Raw genomic sequence first — 21,409 nt, 5'->3', positions numbered from 1 at the left:
ATGACATTTTGTGAAAAAACATTCTAAAAGTTGATTCCTGTTTAAGTTTTATTTTGGGGGAATATCTTACTCCTCATTGTTCTTTTCCAGTGCGCCAGAATCCGTTTGGACGTCAACTGATTTGGAGGATTTCATGATTGCCAACCCATCCGGAGCAGCCACTTTTTGCTCTTTGTAATCGTCAGTGATCTGATAAACGAAACACATTACGGTCAATGTCACAAGTTACCAGCCACAATCAATATTTACCATGATATGAAATTATCTAAGCCCTGTTAAAGTGGGAAAAATGCGTTTTAAATTGATATTTACAAATCATGAAAAGTTCCTCTGGTCCAAGGATATATGGGCATCTGTGAGAAGACGCTATTCTCTTGCATTAATTGGAAACATATAGGTAATACTGTTGTAAATTTCCACAAATTACTGAACATTGCATGTTCTCTTTGATTTAGTGTAATACATTTTTGCAGTATCCTTAAAAGTAAAAACTGTAATCCCTTGTTTATCACAAATAATTGAGACCAGAAGCCCCTACGATATGTGCAAATTCGCGAAATGACCGCCCCCTTTTAAACTTGCGCTCTGCTGGCCCCTGATGCCAGCAATGGTCAACCAGGGATGATGGATCACAGCAAAATGGGTGACGTTTATTTTAGACGGAGAAAAGAATTGCCAGATACCACAAATATTTGTGGGGCGGCAGTAGCTCAGGAGGTAGAGCGCTCGTCTTGGGATCAAGGGATCCCAGTTCGAATCCCGGCTTGTCCGTGTTACATGTCGGAGTGTCCTTGGGTAAGACACTGAACCCCTAATACCCCCAATAAGCAGGTTAGCGCCTTACATGGCTGCAAGGCCGCAATTGGGAAATGTGGAGCACATTGTAAAGCGCTTTGGGAAGTCATTGACTTGAAAAGCGCTATATAAAATGCAGATCATTTCATTTCATTTCATTTCTCCCGGTCCTAAGCTATAGATGACCGGGGGTAATGGATCGCGGACCACAATGGTATCTGCAGCGGAACGATCGCCACCTTTAGAGTGAAGCGTTTTGCCGGCCCCTACTCTCAGCGATAAGCGACCAGGATAATAGATTGTTTTCACAACCAGCACTCTTCCACACAAAAGTGCTTTCTTTCGTTCCCCGCTCACAGACGTATGGGATTGGGGATAATGGTTTGCAGTTCCCTTTAGGCAGGAATACAGTAATGGCAAAGAAGGTTTCAACTTGCCCATCAAGCACCGACCACGCTCTGAGCTCCCGCCCCGGCTACTCAACTCGTTTTTGCCCACCGACCACCGAGGCAGGAAAGTACAATGCACTACGTAGGGATTAGACAGTATTTGTGTAAGAATGATGAATTTGCAACAAAAGTTTTTTTTAATTTGCGGATGGTTTCACAAGATTTGTAAACCTTCATCAAGCAGGAAATACATAAATAAATACATGGAAAAGTATTGAAAGTCAGGAGCTAGATAAAAATGGCCAAGAACCATCTAAAAATAGTAATAAAAATCCACAAAAATCTAAGTCTAAATAATTTCTAGGACAGTTACATGTGCAAATGTAGTGTCTCGCTCACCTTCTTTCCTGCACCAAAATTGTTTCCATATTTCTCTGGAAGATGGAAAGACCACAAAATGATTAGTGGCGATTCATTGTAGTAAATCTTTGTCTTTGATTGAAAAAACAAAAACAAAAAAAAAACAACTAGAAAAGTTGTACATTTGATAGGATAGATCTGTCATGATTGCCCATTGCCCTCACCTGTGCCCGCTCGTTTGGCGTCAGCTGCTGCTCGTTTCCTGATTCGTTCCCCTCCTATTTAAACTCAATGCTTTCATTCACTCCTTGTCAGTCCGTCAGCGAACCTCCGCACATGCAAGGCAAGCACTATTTGACCGTCTGTCCCGTCCTTACCTGTTTCCTGCTCGTCTGCCCCTGGCTTCCCGATCGTCTCTGGGTCCCTGACTTCTTCCTTCCTTTGACCAAGCTCCGATCCACATAAACCCTTTTTTGCCCACCAACCACGCTCTGATCTCCCTTCCTTGTGACTCAACTCGTTTCTGCGCATCGACCACGCTCCGTTCTCCCCTCCCGGCTACTCAACTTGTTTTTGCCTTCCGATCCCGTGAGCTCCCTGCTCCTCCTGCCCAGCGATCGCCGGATTGCTGGCGCTTGCTTTCCCGTTCCTGACTTCTCAGCTTCCGCAATAAAGTTTGTTATGAAACATTACGCATATGGGTCCACCATCTCTTCTGGTTCTGACAAGATCAGGGGTCAGGATCCTCATAAAAGCAAATGTGTATATTTATTTTACATTGAGAGTCGCACCTTTTAATTTCAGACAAAATTGAAAAAGTTAATTCTTTGACACATTTTATTTCACTGTGTGAAACTTGATAATTTGATAATAATCAAATCTATGAAATAATAATAATGCCAAAGCATGTGTCCCCTATCAATAATAAACCATTTAAAATATGTCTCTCTCCCTCAGTTACTTAAGAGTGTTGAGGCTCATTTTTGTCCAAAATAGTGGTTTCAAAACAAGGTGCAAGCAAAGTTCTTGTGTAAAAATATCAGAAAATACTGGGATAATGTAGGATATTGTCATATTTACCTTTGGTGCAGACTGCACTAAACGAGAGAACAAAAAGAGTGCATGGCCCTGTGAGCAGAGATCCACCCACCTCTACCGATCACCCAATCAAATTGCTTGAGTGGTATGATGGCGCTTTCACCAGTTTACAGTTTGCCTGAAGGATTTCTTAGCGACCTACGAAACCAGGGCAAGTTGGTTTGGCACCCTGAATGAAACTCTAGTTTAAAAAGTGCCCTAGATATACTAGACTGAACCACAATATGACCTTGGTTCCACATGTACCAAAATCATGGATCTGATTCCCTGGCTTTAAAACGCCAAAGAGGAATGTGCTGCAGTCAAATTTGATCTTTTTGTACTTTTTTATACAGCTTACACGGAAAAGTGAATAAAAACAACTCTTCATTTTTCTATTGTTGGGACCAATCTAGGAAAAGTCACATTTACAATTAAAAAAGGTATCATTTAGGGGGTTTTGCTGGGTTTTCAACAATACAGTGACAGGCCATTTTGACCCAAGGACAACAGGAGAGTTCTGTACTTACAAAAAAAAAAAAAACTACCACAGAAAGTGCACTTTTCTTTTAAAATTGAAAATCGCATATAAATTGAAATGCTGGTCTGAAAAATCGCAATTACCGTATTTTAACGGCCATAAGGCGCATACAAGTCTCGGATTTTCTTCAAATTATACAGTGTGCCTTAACGGGCAGTGGGCCCTGTATTTCACACAGAGCAGTAGACGGAGACCAGCTTGGTGTCCTTAGGATTGGGCGCCCACTCCCGAGAATGGGAGATCATAAGTTCGAGGCTTGGCCGAGTCAGGCCTTATAACGTGTTTGGGTGAAATCCAATGCTTTTGTGGGATCGTTCAAATTTCCCAAAAAATCTGACCTCTAAGCGTCTCTTTGTTTGATTGCAATCATATCCCGCTCGCGCAAAGGAGGACGTGTGACGTCACAGGCAATGCGGAAGTGCTCATGGATGTTAACGTGTCTAGCAATTTGAAAGTTATTCTGCTATCAGAGGCTGAAGAGAGTTGTCCCCCTACATATGAAATAAATTCAAATGCTCACTTTTCCTCCATTAATTGCTTTACGTGTTTTGGTCCGCCATGGTGTACTGATTTCTATGCTACGCGGAAGAATATGGAAACCGAGAATTACAGATTCATGAAAGTAAGGCTCGCAAGTTGGAGGAAGCTGAAAACCAACTATGATTTTTTTTTTTGTCTCTGTGTTTTACTTTGTAATCAATACTTATATAAAACACAACCAAACTCAGTTTTGCTACCGCTGTATTTTTAAATAGCCACACATGTATCATTGTATAACCCTAATGCCCCCTCGACCGCTGCGGTTGCGCCTCCAGTTTGTGAAATTCTGAAATAGAACCAACAACAGAGACTGCGCCCTTTTATTGTGCCCTATGGGCGTGAAAATACGGTAGCTTTTTTTCCCCAAATCGTGCAGCCCTGGTTAGAAACTTCTGGGCTAGATGGAAAGGTGAGAACTGATACCTTTAGTTGGTCTGTTGTTGAAGGAACTCTCCAGCTGTAGCTGCGTGAGCAAAGCCGGTAGTTTGTTTCTCTGTTCAGGAGTCAAATCTTGGACCTCCAAGCCATAGTGCTCCAGCAGCTGATTCAGGCGCTGCACAGAGCGAGCTATAGAACAGGAAATACAAATTAGACAGAAGATTACCCCTCACTTTTTGAAGTACAGTAATCCCTCGCTTATCGCGGTTAATGGGGAGCAAAACCACCCGCAAAAAGTGAAAATCTGCGAAGTAGCGACGCCCCTTCAAAAATGCTTAAAAAAAAAATTACATTTTTTTTTAAAAAATTTTATTTTATTATTACTATTTTTTAGACCCGCTAAGCTCTGAACCCGCGAACGTGGAACCGCAAAGTAGCGAGGTCCCACTGTACATACAATAAGTATTTTAGTTATCAACAAACCTGCACTTAATTCCCCTTTGTTCCATTTCAAGTTACTTTTTATGGTGTAGTTTACCAAAACATGCTAATTTTACTGCAACTGGTTTTTCAAATTTAGCATTAGTTTATTCTTTTTATTATTTTTTTTGTTAGATCACAAGGAAAGGGATTTCATATATATGTTACATTTTAGCCCTAATGTAAATGTTCTGCATTTATATAGCATTTTTCAAGTCTATGAAGACCTCCCAAAGCGCTTTACAATGTGCTTCATACTTTCCCCTTTTACAAACTAACTAACCAAAAGTAGAGTCAGCCATGCAAGGCGACTACCTGCTATTGGGGGCATTAGGGATTCAGTGTCTTGCCCAAGGACACTTCCCGGAAGAGCCGGGAATCGAACCTGGGACCCCTTTATCCCGAGCGCTCTACCTCTTGAGCCAATGCCGCCCTAATTAAAACAATTTTCACTGTAAACATTTTGTTGTATTTTCAAGTGTACATAACCTTAACATAACTCTTCAAAAAAGGTTGTTCATCTTTGCATTACGCTCATTTTGGAGTCTGCATTTTTCTACCAATTACTACCATTCACTACCAGAACCACATTAAAAAGAAAAAAAGACAATTTAGTTAATATTATACATTTTATTCAGTTTATCTTATTCTATTTCAAAACACATTTCTCTTGTAACTTAAGATAAGATCGTTTTTGAACAAGCAAACTTGTCTGTAATGGCAGCTGGTCTTGTGCAATGTAAGAATATTTTTATTCGCAAGACATAAATAATACTTGTAAGAATGAAACTTTCAAATATACGGCCAGTTTTTGCATTTTAACTATTATCTGTCATATTAACGGCAAAAACAAGCATAAAAATACAGCAGAGGAAGATTGAAAATTAAAGAAAACAAGTTAAAATACTCAAATAAATAGTACTAGAAATTATAATATTTTTATTCAAAGGAAGCAACATTTTTTTAAATAGAAATGGATATCTGGAGTGACCAAGTACTCTTATCCATTTGGCCAATTTTTATTTAAACAAATATCTGCAATGTGCCATATTACACACTATTGTTCATTTTATGAACAATTGTTTAGTATTCTTAAATATTTTACTTTGTTTTTCTTAATGAATGAGAAAAATAATCTTCAAAATTAGCAACATTATCTGGTATTGGAATAAAAATGTGTTTGTTTCCAATTGAAATCATGCAGTTCTTTCACAGAGTATTTTTGCATTTATTAAAATATAAAGTGTGAGAATCTCTTTCAACTTTACATAGCATTACCATATCAGGCATTCCTCACCATCTAGTCCTGCAAGAGCGTCAAACTTCTGCACCACCTTGCTCTGGGGTCGCTTGTTTAAAAATTCAATTTGTGAAGCGTAGTCTTGGTCATAATCTGGCAGAAAGTCAAGACCTGTGAAAGAAGATGACGCTAACGCTAAAGATTCTGCAGGCGGGGTTCGGTGGCGGGGAGCAGCCTGGACGAGGGAAGATGGGGATGTAGAGGTGAGGTAGTTGGACACAAAGTTCTGGAGCATCTCCTTATCTCTGTCCAGATTTTTTGCCCTGGATCTGGAGCGAGGAAGGTAGTAGCGAAGGAACGCAGAGTTTGGATTTTCTTCCAAGGAGTTGAGGGATCGTTCAGCCTCGTTCTAAAGACCCAAAAAAATCCCATTAGATACATTTATGGAGTTGAATAATGCTGTTTTGTTCTCCAAGATGGAAGAAAAGTCTTTTTTTCCCCTGTACATGTATTAAAGTTGGGCGATATTAGATACTTAATGATTTTAACGAGGTAGTGATGAACAAAAACGGAAAGATAGTTAGATTGTCAATGAATTTATGTATGTATATTGAACTGTATCCTATCATACAATCAGTGTTTTGCTCATGAGTTAATTTACTGTTTTGGGTTGTATAGTGCCTTTCGTGTAATTTATCCTTCAATTGATTATAGCTGTGTCAGAAAATCTTCGCAAAAAATAGAACACAAATAAAAATAAACCAGCTCGGTAGCCTAGATGGTAGGGCGCCCGCTCTGAGACTGGGAGTTCGCTGGTTCAAGCCTCGGCCGAGTCATACCTAAGACTTACAACATTGGTACTCATTGCCTCCCTGCTTGGCGCTCGGCATTCAGGGTTGGAATTAGGGGATTTGGTCACCTAATGACTAAAATGGCTGCGCCCTGTTTGGCTGCGGCTGCATCGGCTCGCTACAGTTTAACTGTACGGGTCAGGTGTATCGACATTTCGTTCTGTGTGCATTGTTACAAAGAATGACAATAAAAGTAAATTCTATTCTAAAATAACAACAAGGTAAAAAAAAGTATGCATATAAAAACACACAACGTATAGAATGAAAAATGGGCAAAATATAACCCAGAATCTAAATAGAGCAGTTTTGCATTGGTATGGCAGAAGGCAGAGGAGTGGGGTGGTTTAGGGCATAGAGAGAGTTCAGGGTTAGGAGGGTAACTCTAAAAATGTTACCCGATACAGTAGGGGGTCTTAAACATTTTTCAAGCACCGAGCTACTTTTAGTTACTAATTAGGGCAAAGAGCACCCAGATTGATATGAATTTCTAAAATGTCAACTTAGCTAGACATCTTGCTAAATAACTAAAAGGTAGTTTGATAGTAAACTAGAAAGTAAACAGGTAAAAAACTAAAAGGGAGCTAGATAGGTACCTAAAAGAGTAAAAAGTCAACTGGATAGCCAGATAGAAAGCTAAAAAAGCTAGATAGGTAGCGTGAAAGGAAGCCAAAATTTAGCTTGATAACTAGCAGAAAAAGATTAAATTTCAGCTAAATAGCATGCAAAAAAAGTAAAAAATCTAGCTCAATAGCTATCTAATTAGGTAAAAATATTGGAAGATAGCTAGCTACAAAGCTAAACAGGTAGCAAGATAGCTACCTGATAAAACTGCAAATTGCTCATTCCCTTTATAAAATCCATAAATTGGAATTTAGTGTGTTGCATTTCCTGTAAAATAACTCAATAAAGATGAATAAATAAATTAGTTTAATACATGAATAGATTCTCATTCTATTCTCTAAATTTAGTGCTTAAAAATGATTATCAATACTTGAATATTTTTTTGGGTCCATGAACTGGAATTTATTTATTTGAATTTCTAAAATAACAATTTATCATATTATTATTTTATTATTACTAGGTTAATTGTTCAAAATAGGGTTAAATAAAACTCAGTCAACCAATAAAAATCATTTTACTAGAAACCCAGCACTGGTGAGCTACTTTCAAGACATGTCGACGAGCACCTTAACTGTTCGTGCACCATGTTGGAAAATCCTGTGATACAGTTGCTTGTTACCTGTTGAAAATTTTAATCAGTACCGTAATGCGAATACTATAATATTTAAATAATGTAACTGGATTATTTTTGGATTACTCCAAGAGCAAATATGCTATTAAAAGACAAAATAAACAATATAAATAAAATTACTAAATTTTGTTTGACATAAAGGAAAAATGCAACCTTGAAAAATAATTGGGGGAAAACAAGGTTAGATAGTTGCTTGTTGTCCTTGAAAAATGTGCTCAAATGTTAACCACGTCATATAGTTTATTAGGTCAAATAAAATGTTTTCTTTCAGATGGAAGACAACATATGCTCTGTTTTAGTTAACATTGAGAGGACATTAAGACCCCAATATTGTTTTAAACACACCAACTGTTCACTCTCTTTATATCCACCGAACTTTTTTATTTGTTTGAACTGGCGATGCCAAACCTCTTGAAAGTAAAGTATTCAAATTTAATAGGCTAAACTAATTATTTTCACAACATAAAATTACAATGATCAAAAAGTGGATTTTGAACGACCACTAACTACAAAATACAAAAAGAAGATATCCATTAAAATGTATTAAATATCCGTAATGGATCACTAGCAAGCAACTTCATACACATACATACATTTGCATTTATATAGCGCTTTTCAAGTCAATGACTTCCCAAAGCGCTTTACAATGTGCTCCACATTTCCCAATAGCGGCCTTGCAGCCATGTGAGGCGCTAACCTGCTTATTGGGGGTATTAGGGGTTCAGTGTCTTACCCAAGGACACTTCGACATGTAACACGGAACGAGCCGGGATTCGAACTGGGATCCCTTGATCCCAAGACGAGCGCTCTACCTCCTGAGCTAATACGCACATGTTATCAGCCTCACAAACCTACAGGCGTAATCCAACTCAACAAAATGAGTGCTACATTAAAGGAGAAATAAAAAACAGACAAAAACAAAAGTGCTTTTACCTGCAAAAAAAACAACAATCATGCAGTGGTGAATAATGTTCCCGTCTGTACAATCTGCGCAACTGATAAGGCTCGTGCAGGTTGTGTGTAAACCTAATCTCTGTCTTTCTTGTGCCAGTGATTGAAATTAGGACACAATTTGTCTATTGGCACATTATGTATACGAAACAAGGTTTTAAATAATATTGTAATCTTTAACGTAATCTGTAACGTAATACAATTATTTATCTTTTTGTATCCTGGTAAGGTAACACCGTTACATGTATTTCGCTACTCCCCAACCCTGATCCTGACAACGTGATGGAAGAAGCTGTCCTTGAGCCTGCTGGTTCTGCTGCTATTTCCATTGCACTACTTTTCATTGCACTATTCATTGAACAACTTTCTCCAGTCGGTTGTTAATATTTGCTTGTTTATCCTAACATTCTTTTTTTTATATGTTTTTTTTAATCATTTAAGTTATTCATTATATATTTATTCTGGAGGGCCGTGTCTAATATTGTTGGAAACAATGTTCACTTTGATGTTATCAATGACAATACAGACAGTTATAATGCAATTAAAAAAATAATACAATGTATGGAAGCACTTTATATTTGGGAAAACTCTAGTTTTGTTTTTGAACATTTTAGATATTTTTCTTTTGAAATTTGCTTAATGATATTTTCAATTCCATTTGATTTTGAATTCTAATTACAATTCTAAAAATATCACATAAATGTATAGTGAGTACAGAAGGCAAGTCAAGTCAATTCCTGTTTGTTTGTAAAGCCCCTCATCCCAAGATTACAAAAAAACTCTTGACTAAACGCATACAAGAAAGGCTGCTAAAAGAAATGCTTTATCAGTGTTACTATTAGTATTCAATTATCATTATCAAATTTTACATGTGATACCATGCGGGAGGAACTAAGCATACTCGGAAAAAGAACTCCACCCTTGGCAATTTGTGCTAAGGTGCCAATACAGGCAGTGAGCGAAAAAAATGTTTTCATAAAATTTAGGGGTTATTGTTAAACTCCATCCGCATTTAATACAATTTAGCATGTTTACACAAATCAAATTAAAACTTTTTCAGAAGGCAGAATTGTCTTAAAATGTCAGTTAAATTATTTTACTTAAACATGAAGGGAAAATGCCCGCGACCCTAATAAGGATAAGCGGTACAGCTGATGAGATGAGATGAGATTAAGGGAAAATGGTCAGAAATAAGATTATCAATCCAAGAATGTAACATTCAAAAAATGAATTGTGATGAAATCGATATTGTGCTTTTATTTGAAAAAAAAATTATATATAGGCCATTTTACACACCTATAAAGGCACAGTGTGTATTATTTGACCACTAGATGTCAATGCATGTTACAGTGCTTCTAGTGCTAAAAAGCACAAGGAAAAATACAAGGAGACTCAAAGTTTTCGGGTAAACCTAGCAGCAAGATGATGAATGATTATGTCAACTCAATTTCGGACTTTAATGTGATAATTCATGTATTTTCCCACTTTAGATTAATGTTGTTTTTAAAATTATTTTTTTTTTCACTACTTGAAGACGCTGAATAATAGACAGGGTCCCGTTAGGCTGCATGCAATGTAAGAGTTTACATTCCAACATCTTATTACCCACCCAATGATATGATTGTACCTGGTGGTAAATGTACGGACTAAGCAAAGGAATCTGTAGGGATGATGAAGAAGGGTCAAGCGACAGGTAGTCGATGTGCTCTTGTATCATTTGTGGGTCATCTTCATCTTCTGTTTTTGGAATTCTCCTCAGCCTGCAAAAATGTGGGTGAAAACACGAATTTCATAATCTTTTGGAAAGTGATTTTTCTTACTGTTTGTGTTGCTGCAGCCGCGGGGAGCTTATCGAGGGAATGCGTCGCAACTCTAGACCGATGGTCGCCTGGGTGACGTCGTCCCTCCAGGACATGCCTACTCAGCCCGTTCAGATTTTAATGCCGCATTCTGAATTTTTGGAAAGTTATTCTTTGCTCTCACCTTGTGCCATTAGATCTTTGAGAACCCCCTGCAGTTTTTGCAGAGCAGGCATGGACACCAGGTACTGGATTGGATTTTGGTGAGGAGCCCAGCACTGCCCAAACAAACCATCTGCAAAGAAATACATTTAATTTTTTTAATTAATTTATTTAATATTAAATAATTTAATTAATTAATTTAATTAATGGTAATTAAGCAAATTGTTTATTTATTTATTCATAAAGTTGTACCCTGGGTGCGATGATCTTTGGCCAAGAAACTATATATGTATTTACTAGTGGATATTTTTGTTTGAATTAAAAAATAATAAAAAGAAGAATAGTAAATAGTAACAATAGTAGAAATACATTAATGATGTAATAATCTACCTGAAATTTTTTTTTAATATCGACATAATATTCAATAACACTATAATTCATGATTAATTCAACTTAGGGAAGTTTCAGAAATAATAATAAAAATAACACAATATATGCATGAATAATATTCCAAGAAATAATTTTAAAAGGACATGAGGCAGGAAATGTTCAAAAGAATAATTATTGCAATCTGTATTAAATAATACTGTGCTGCAAAAAGGATCAGATGCACATTTAATGGATGGTAATGATCTAGTATCAGATAGATATTGTCACACACACACCACTGCCCTACATCCAGCTCATCTCTGAAGAGCGTGATGACGCTTCACACCAAAATCAACAGTGACCAGTATCTGAGTCAGATCAGTTGGCTTCTCCTGCTAACCATGCAAACCAGTGCAATCTGTTTCATGCATGGGGGAAAAACCCCGACACAAAAAAAGGGCCGGAGAGTGATGGGCGTTGCCAGGTTGTACGTGCCCAAGAGACACAACAGGAAGAGGTGATACAGGTGGTTAAGGGATCCTCGACCCGTGATCATCATGATGTATCCTCCTTTTGAGAACTGTTATTTAAAAGTATCAGTACTAGTGACAGTGGCTGATCTAATGAGCTGACCCAACTAGAAATAAAAAAAAAAGGTTTCAGTAAGTTCAATTAGGTTCATGCGGCTCTTTAGTTTGAAAAAGATGGGGAAGTGAAGTATCTTTTTCTTTCAATGTGATTTCCCTAGGAGAAGCCATATGACACAAATACTTTTCACGTTTTGTAATGCTGTAAAAATGTCTAGAATAAATATTACGATTCAACTTCTTTGACCCATCTCTCCTCTGCTTGCTTTCCCATCTCTCCGTTGTCCCCTGTGTTGGAGCTGAGCTGTGCAGGGCCAAGGCTCAACCCATTTTAAAGGGGCAGCGTCTCAATGTAAAAAAATATCTTGCTACACCCCTAGTGTTGACTCAGAAGTCTCATTAAACAGGTAAAAAAACAATCCCGCCACAGGCCCTTTTCAGTAACAAAGTAGCTGTTTTTATTAGGTGACTACAGATTTTATCAGTTTAACTATTGAATAATATTTAGGGATAATATTTTTTATTTGTTGATAAGGCCAGACGAAGTCTACATTGATTTAGTATCAAAAGGTTTTTACTTGTTTGACATTTGCACTGACTTGTTTGACATTTGCACAGAAAATAAACTTAAACTGTATTTTTTCATTTTATTTACTTTACCTTCTTAAAAGACAAAAGATGTTGTTGTTTTTTAATAAATGCATGCTGCGTTTCATTTTGTAGTTGGGTTTTCAAATCCTCAAAGAAAAATTTACATCAAACATTTGATTTTTTTATTGCATTTCTTCAATTTTTCAAAGCAATGCACACACTGTGATTCATTAATATGATAATGAAGTTTAACATGAGGCAGAATCCTTAGACAGAATAGTCTCAAGGCGCATTGTTCTCCACAGGATGCGCTGCATCCAACGTAGTCATTCAGTAAGCCAGGGGTCGGGAACCTTTTTGACTCAAAGAGCCATAAAAGCAAAAAATATTAATTTTATTTTAGGTAAGAGCCACACCATATATTATGAGACAAATTTACTAAATTGCTAAACCCGCGCCCCAGGCAAAAGCTTAGTCTTCAGCACATTTATTTTTGATGATTTGATAAAAATGATGAAAAGAGAATAATGCCAGAGCCCCTGTCCCAAAATCAACAAACATACCACTTTAAACTTGTCTCTTTCTTGCAATCACTCAAGACCGGTTAAACTCCTTTTGACCCTTTTTTCATACATTTTGGTTTCAAAACCAGATGCAAGCAGTTATTGTGTAAAAACGTCACAACATTTGCATAGCTCCACCCATCCCTCCCACTCACCCAATCAAATGATTAAGTTCTCTTCCGGTGTTTTGGCGTATTTACAGTTCTGTGGATTCATCATAAGGTATCTGAACACTGAACACAGATTATATAGTGAACTTTTATATAAAGGATTCTCTAGCGTTGTACAGCCAAAACGAGTTTTTTTCCCTCCTTTTTTTGTGTGACACCTTGACTGTAAATTGTAGTGAAAAACGTGCCCTATATATACTGCGAAGTAATAATTTATTAGTTAGCTTTGGTTTGGCTTTGCGTGTACCTGAATAGGATAGACAACTCGAGTATTGAATAAAATTGGGAAATTTTGCATGCAATCAAATTTGTCTCTGAGCCACAGATACTCATAGAAAGAGCCATATATGGCGAGCCATAGGATCCCGACCCCTGCAGTAAGCTAATATAGCTAATATGGCTACATATGACTTCTACTTCTTTGCAGCTCCAGACAAATTGGTTATGAGTTTTTTTGGGTCCAATACAGTATGGGTCTTTTAACAACATGGGTTGTTAACATTTGTACTAAACCAGTGCTTCTCAATTATTCAAAATATTGCTCAGAAAAGAAAAAAAAAACTGAGGGTCAATGGCACTCCTCAACTGTAGATGACGATAATGCCCTGCAAGTTTGTTTAAGCATGTTTATCATGGCTAAACAAAGATACAGCTGAGAATACATGATATATGGATTTTATTATCTTGAAGGCAAAAGTACTGATGTGAAGTGTTTTGGATTTTAATAAAAGTCGAGCAAATTGAGCATTTAAGGAACAGGGTGAATTATTTGACCACTAGATGTTGCTGAATTGTGTAGTCCAACCGGAAACGAGTGGTTAAAAGCACAAGATATATTACAAACTATGGAAAACTCAAAGTGATCAAACACACCATTTTTCTTCCGATTTTTTGCCAAGCCTTTCACAAGGTTTTCGTTTTTTCGGGTACCCATAATTGCAAGATAGCTGACAATTATGTCATCTCCCGTTAACTGAGGCAAAATCCAAGATAATTTTTAAAAATGCACGTTAATGTGACAGTTCAATTATTTTTGCTTATTTTTTAATCACCATTTTTATATGAATTTTTGTTAACACCAGGATGGGCAAAATAAACACATTATTCCTGTATAAGTAGCTAAATCATCTGCAACAAAAGACACTATTTTTTTAATATTTTAATATAAAATAAGATTACAATTATAACAAAATAACCAGAACTATCTACAATAGTCAACAATTTTGTCAAAGTTTAGTACTATTTTTCTTATTTTACGTCAAAACAATACTTACGAAAAGCATTGTTATGTCAAATAAATACAAATTTTTATACGTTTTACATTTATCCTTGCTCATTATTTGTATCTAAATTATATTTATTAAGGTGCAGATAATGGATGGATGTTTTATTAAGGAATGACATTTTTTTTAATCATGAGATGGGGCTAATTAATACCCGTTGTCCCTTTGAAGCAGGGCTCTCAAACTTAATGTACTTGGGGGCCGCTAGAACGAGGATCTGAGTTAGGTTGAGTCGCATCAGGTTTTCAAAGGCAAGGACTCACTGAAAGTTACATGTAAAATGCATCCAATGTTGTTTAAGCTTCAGTTGACAGTGGTGACTATCTTCATCCACACCATGGCAGCACCTCGTTTTGCATATTTTGCGATCGGTTTGCAAAAATTATTTTTCTAATTTGCTTATGGTTGAATATATAATCTGTGGTGTGTATGCACTGCAGTTTGTCAGACAAGGAAGTAGCTAGCCAATCATATTGCAAGGGGGACGTACATCGATCCCAAACATACGCGTGTAAATTTGGAGCACTGCCTAACTTATTAGGACAGAGTTTGCATCCATATCAAATTCGCACAGGCCTCACAGCTATCATATTTAAGCTATCATATAATGATGCGGGCCCCAAACTATTGTCTTGAAGGCAAGCAAGTTTGAGACAACTGCTTTATAGGGAATAATGTTACTTAAAGTCGTTTTAGTTTTGTTAGTAATTTGAAAGAAATAACGTGAATATATTTTACTTTTAATGGCTTAAACTGCACAATCTTTCCATTTAATAAATTTGAGAGCTGGAGCTTTTTTTTGGTTTGGGTCGCAGCTTGTAATTAGGGTCGGATGGAGGGTCCTGAAGTCAAACTAGTTGAAAACCACTGCTTTGGACCAGTCCTTCTAAACTGATGGGTCCAATTTTCGGATCATGGGCTCATTTTCAGAGTGTTGAAGGCATTTGCAATTGCAAAATAATGCAAAGGGAAAAAAAATAACTGAGGGTCAATTCCACTCCCTAATAGGAGATTGCAGTGATGACAGCCTGCATTTTATACTACAGATATAGACCAGTCATGTTGCTTACATGTGTCTTAGTCAACCAGTGTCTTAGTTCATGCTCAAAGCAACGACCGTCACTCCGAACATTTTAACAGGTGGCACTCGTAAGTTTAAAAAGTCCCTAGCAATTGCTGAGAACCTCATTTAACCTGCAGCTATGGACATGGTTGGAGAGGTTTGGGATCAATCTGCAGTTGAAAAACTAAAAACGATACCTGTCATATGACACAATAAGTCGGAGAATTGAATCCGACATGTCTTCAGCTCGCATTATCGCAGGTGGTTATTTTGCTTTTCTACTGATCTAAACAAAGCCGTTTAACTTGCACGAACATTTTTTTCTGCACAAGAGAGCTCCTTATTACTGCAACTCCAGAAGACATTTTCACCACTGTGGGTTTATATTTGAGTTTTAGTTCTACCCAACTGATGTGTCGCAACACCTGACGTTGGGAGTCATTCAGTGACCAACCCCTAATGCTAAGCACCAAGCAGGAAGGCAAAGGGTACCAATATTTTAAGTCTTAGGTATGACTCGGCCGAGGTTCTAACCAGCGACCCAGTCTCGGCCAGACGCCCTTCTCCAAGGTGGTTGTTGCCTCCAACTTTGGGTTCACTTAATTTCCTCCAATGTTTTCTTCAAATTTTCTATTTTTTTTTTTTTTTTTTTAGTAATTAGCTATTGATCGGCTAAAGACAAAAATGTTAATTTTGTGTAGTTGAATCATTTTCAATTGCACTATTCGTTTATTTATTTTGACTGTCTGGATAAATATGCAAGTAAAGCGTGTTTTTTTTTTTAGAAAAGCCTGATATATTTTACTATCTCTGGTTAGAACTGCACTTTTTTTATTCAATAAATCTGAGAAGTCTGATATTTTTCTTGATTTGGGTCGCAACTTGTCATTGGAGTGGGATCGTGGGTTGAAGTCAGACCAGTTGAGAACCACTGCTTTAGACTTTATACATCATTTTCATCACTTTCAACATTCCATCAGTCCCTTGACTTGTTTAATTATTTACTTGTCCTTTTCTTCCATTGGACTGGTTAAAAGGGACTGAAATCCAAAGAGTTAAATGTAGTAAGAAAAAAAAAGACATTAACAGTATGGATGCTGTGACCCGCAGCAGTATTTTGCCACACTTACACAAGACTGGCATATAAATCACATCAGCACTCGCCGCAGAGGTGAAAAGAATCTTTTGCGCGTGAGCACGGGTGAGTCATCTTATCTCTTTGCTCTATCTATCCCTGATCAAAACAAACGCACACGCAGGAACGCACACAGTCGTCAGGCAGGTGATGTCACGGTCACCATAGCGACCACATTTCTCCCTCTGTGATTGGCCAGGTCCCGCTGACGATGGAGACGCATTTCACGAGGTACTTTGATTCATTCGCTCTTTACGTATGCTGTGATGAGTCTCAGTTGTATAGAAAAAAAAACAGCTTTACAGACGCAGGCTTGTAAAAAAAGAAGAAAAAAAAGTACGCTTCACGTACTGTTGCACACTTAAGTCTAGTGGGAGCAGAAGGCTTTGATGAGGTTGCCATGAAAAACACAGGTACATAATGAAACATGGTCATGTTTGAAGAAGACTCATTATGGCTTCAGGGACATTAGAAATGATTACCTCAAAGATTGTTAAAGCGGCACTAAAGATGGTCGTTAATGTGCAAACTCACCATCATTGCACAGCTGATCTCTGGGACAAAGTGTCTTTTCAAATAAGCAACCTAGAAACAAGGGCAGAAAACACACTGAATTCAGTCCTGGCCCAAAGAAGGTTGCACTTCGTCAATAAAACCTCATATGACAGTACAGGGGTAGAAGTTGGATATTATTAACCTAAATAAACATGTGCGTTCCCTTGACCTTTCCCGACTGTTGCCAGGTAATAAACAGCAGCAGATGTGAGGCGGCTCACTCTGTTCTCATTATTCTCACCTGCGTGACTTCATTGGGGATTGTTATTGAAATTATGATTGTAATGTGCCACGATTTTGCAGAAGGGCGGGGCAAATCTAATTACATTACAGGGGTAGTTAACACCTTTCCTTGAAAGTCATTGTATTACCAGTGAGCCCGGGTGATACTTTTTTTTGTTCTGATTTTTTTTTGTTTGTTTGTTTTATTACAGATGATTTAATAAGTAATTAGTGTTAGGGAATTGACGCCGAGTGTATGGATGTCAAATGTGGATGTCCTTGCCCAAATTCCGGTTTCAGATTAGAGGATGGTGTAATTGTGGCCTGTGCAGTCCTTTGAGACATGTTGTGATTAAGGGCAAAGCAAAAAAATCTGACTTGACTTGACTTAGATTGATGAATTACGAAACATTTTGATAATTACCCATAGTCTAATTAACCAAATTGAACCTACTGAAACCTAACAAATATATTCCAATATGATTAGATAAATAAAGCAATATATCATTATGGCGCTGTCAGTAGTCATTAATTTCTCAAAAACGCAAGCGATAATTCAATTTACTGTACATAAAAATCCCCATTACACAAACATCAAATGAAGGAGGCTAATAGTAGTCAGGCATCACAGTAGCCTGCACTCTGCATTTTAACAAACATAGGATACATTTAATACAATCGAAATATTGTTTTAAAATGCAATCAGAATAAAATACAATAAAGTGCAAACAGTGAGCCCTAAACAACACATTTTTTGAAGAAAAAATCCCGAACAATTCCTGTTGTATGATAAAATAACAATCAAGAAAATGTGAGTGCCATAGAAAACCTTTTTGTGGGCTACACCCAGCCTGAGGACCTTGACTATGATGTATGTGCACTAGTGAGTCGAAAAACAGAGCCTTGGGCTAGTTCAATACAGAACAATAAAGACAACAGACAAGCAACAGGGAGGAGAGGCATTATGCACTTACACTCTTATGCGTTTTGCAGCTCCCCCAGTATTCTATTGACAAAATCTTGCATCCCATCTATATGTTCAAAATACGTCACATTCAGCCTCACAGTTGTTTCATGAAAGGCAATATTTTTCATATCTTGACAAGCACAGTTAAGCAATGTTGTCAAACAGACAAACTAAAGAAATCACAAAAGTGCTGAACTCATCCAGGTCGTCCGCAGCCCGAATTTTTGCCGGACATCACACCTATAATATATTGAGTCAACAAGAATAGGCCAAACAGGATGAGCCCCCCTTCTCTTCTTGATCACCAGATTAGTCAACATTCAAAAGTCCCTCAGTAAAAATTGAATAAATGAGAAAATATGATATCTAATAAGTAAGTAAATATATGATAAGTAATTCAATCTTTGTGAATCTCAGAACTCAACATATTCTTGTGTGGCTCTTTTGAGTGAGATAGCCTGAGTTAGAAGGTTCACATAGTTTGTGCATTACAAGACTAAGGTCCACCAACAAAGAAGAAAAATGAATCACGCTTGCGCATAATGTATCAAAAAAAACATACAGACTTAAATTAACAATTATTCTGTTTATGAAAAAGAGTCTCTGCCTTAATCAGATTAGATGCAGTTCAAAGAAGACCATATTTGGTTATATGTGTATATTTCCATGACTTTAACAACATTTTCAGCAATTATTTGAATCTAAGGGGGAGGCTGGTAGCTGGAATTAAACCCAAAACCTTCCGAACTGTGAGGCAGACATGCTAACCAGTCATCAACTGTGTCGCCTAATTTTGATTCAACACGAAGCTAGTCCTTCAAAGACATGTAAAATCTAGGAGCTGCTTTTCTGAAGATTTTGTTCATTTGTAATGTTAAACGATTAATCAGTTATAAAAGAATTTGAAGATTTGATCATCAATTTGTTGCTGATTGTTCGAATAATCGATTAGTTTCACACACATAGTTTCATCAGTGTATAAGCAGACTAACTGGAACCACAGGAAATAATTTCCTGATCAATTATCCAAGATAATGAGGAATTAGTATTGTTGAATGTTAATTTCTGCAACTTATTCATGTTACACACACAACTCACTTGCTCATTCACACCTAGATACAATTTGGACCGGCCAAACAACCTGACATGCATGTTTTGGGAACGTGGGAGCAAACCGGAGTGCCTGGAGGAAACCCACGCAAGCACGGGGAGAAAATGCAAATTCCGTACAGGAAGGCTGGTAGCTGGATTTGATCCCATGACCTCAGCAACAAATTATCATCTGAAGAAAAAAGTGTTGTGCTAATATAATTTCCGCGCCTTAGTGCATACAGTATAGCAGAATTCATCTCTCATCTCATCAGCCGTACCGCTTATCCTCATTAGGGTCGCGGGGGGGCTGGAGCCCATCCCAGCCATCTCCGGGCAGTGGGCAGGGGACACCCTGAACTGGTTGCCAGCCAATCGCAGAGTATAGCAGAATTGTTTTTTAAATTAACTTCACCGTAAAATTTGACAATGTATAATAGTGTATATATGTGTAATAATATTGTATTTAATAAATAAATACAAGTTTCTATTTTGCAGATTTTTACTATTGCAGGTTATTTTTTGTAATGCAGCCCCAGCGAGAACACGAGGAATTACTCTATAGAAGCACTATTTTGTAAATAATTCCTATCCATACTAACGTTCTCTTTACTTAATCTGAATTTTTTCTTACTTTATTACATCTTTATCCTACAGTTACACGTCTAAATTCCTTTTGAACAATGTACACTATGTTTCAATCACTGACGATAATGACAATTGTAATCCTAATAATTACAATGATATACCCTAAAAAAAAAGGTTGGAAATGGGTTTCTTACTAAGCAGCAGGGGAAATAACATATTCCTATGGAAGATTTTCTTCCACAGCTAAATGATACTTACCTGCTTTTTTCCTACAAATAATCGATATGGAGACGAACTGGACAAAAAGGAACTAGTTAAGCGCACTGGAAATTTGGATATAAGCATTTACATCACGTTAATAGCTAAATCATGTCCGGCTATCATTTGTATATTACTAAAGAATGAAAACAGTACAGTTCTATGAGGGAGCTTGTCTTACCGTGCCTGGAAGCAGAACTCAAACGAAACGAGGCGTTGGGAAGCCAGAGGAGGCACACGGCCACCCACAGCCGACAACGCTCCATGGTCCTTCCGAGGTCCAGTGGAGCCGCTGCCGCTGTTGTCGTCTAGCAAATGTCCATGGTCGACAAGTGCTGAAACTCGCTACCTGCTCTTCTCTCTTCTGCTTCATGGAATAAGGAAAGGGAGGGTGACGTAATGCGGAGGGCCGTCAAAGGGGGCGCCACAGAAATGGGGCACCACATTACAAGGGCGGAATTATGCACTTAAATGCATTTACGATTGATGAGGATGCTAACATCCGGTCGCTGTTCTCTAGCAACTACATTAAAAGCCTTTAAAACAGGGGTCTCCAATCTTTTTCAAGCGTCGAGCTACTTTTTGGTACTAATTAGCACAAAGGGCACCCAGTTTGATATGCATTGCTCAAATATCAATTTAGCTAGATGGCTTGATAAATAGCTAAACGGTTAGCTTGGTAGTCAGCTGGAACAGGAAACAAAAAATAGAGCCCTTGAACTGGTATTAATTTTTTTGACTTTCAAAACCAACAACTTATCATGTTACTACTATGTTGTTACTATGTTATTATCAGGTTAATTGTTAAATACAGGGGTATATATAAACTCATACTATATTATGTTATTATAATTATTTTATAATTTTGATAATATCAATAATCTAGAATATTATTGTTATTATCATTATTATCAATATCCTTATTATCATTATTATCATTATCACTCCCGACTTTGTTTCCCCCGTTAGGTCCCCACTCAAAATTGTGAGGTTCATAGACCCACCGGGGTGGAACCTAGCGGGTGGAATTATTTTTTTTTTTTAGCTTATCTAGCACGGCAAATGAGTGGTCAGCGTGTCCGCAGCACAGTTCCGGGTTATGGGTTTAAATTAAGCTACCAGCCTTACTGTGCGGTGTTTGTATGTTCTTGCGT

At 37.4% G+C, this 21,409-nt stretch overlaps 1 protein-coding gene across 2 annotated transcripts in view; it reads right to left on the bottom strand.

The window, feature by feature from the left end:
* Positions 1 to 20,691, bottom strand: part of LOC148370323 (receptor-type tyrosine-protein phosphatase-like N) — a 35,617-nt gene extending 14,926 nt beyond the window's left edge. Inside the window, exons 1-9 of one of the 2 annotated variants that reach the window (XM_088332822.1) lie at positions 20,437 to 20,691; positions 17,111 to 17,161; positions 10,838 to 10,948; positions 10,675 to 10,771; positions 10,482 to 10,614; positions 5,858 to 6,209; positions 4,126 to 4,269; positions 1,584 to 1,618; positions 71 to 189 (exon numbers count right to left, since the gene is read on the bottom strand). In XM_088332822.1, coding sequence (XP_088188948.1) covers positions 71 to 189; positions 1,584 to 1,618; positions 4,126 to 4,269; positions 5,858 to 6,209; positions 10,482 to 10,614; positions 10,675 to 10,771; positions 10,838 to 10,948; positions 17,111 to 17,161; positions 20,437 to 20,521 — 1,127 coding nt within the window. In that variant the 5' untranslated portion in view covers positions 20,522 to 20,691. The remainder of the gene's footprint in view (positions 1 to 70; positions 190 to 1,583; positions 1,619 to 4,125; positions 4,270 to 5,857; positions 6,210 to 10,481; positions 10,615 to 10,674; positions 10,772 to 10,837; positions 10,949 to 17,110; positions 17,162 to 20,436) is intronic. The other variant, XM_088332821.1, reaches the window with a different exon arrangement.
* Between the last annotated feature and the right edge of the window lie 718 nt (positions 20,692 to 21,409).

This window comes from Urocampus carinirostris, chromosome 3 (assembly GCF_059441175.1).
Source record: "Urocampus carinirostris isolate Australia breed hairy pipefish chromosome 3, RoL_Ucar_1.0, whole genome shotgun sequence".
Classification (NCBI taxonomy): domain Eukaryota; kingdom Metazoa; phylum Chordata; class Actinopteri; order Syngnathiformes; family Syngnathidae; genus Urocampus; species Urocampus carinirostris.
The sequence above is the reverse complement of the archived record's forward strand: the minus strand, read 5'-3'. Positions and strand labels throughout refer to the sequence as shown.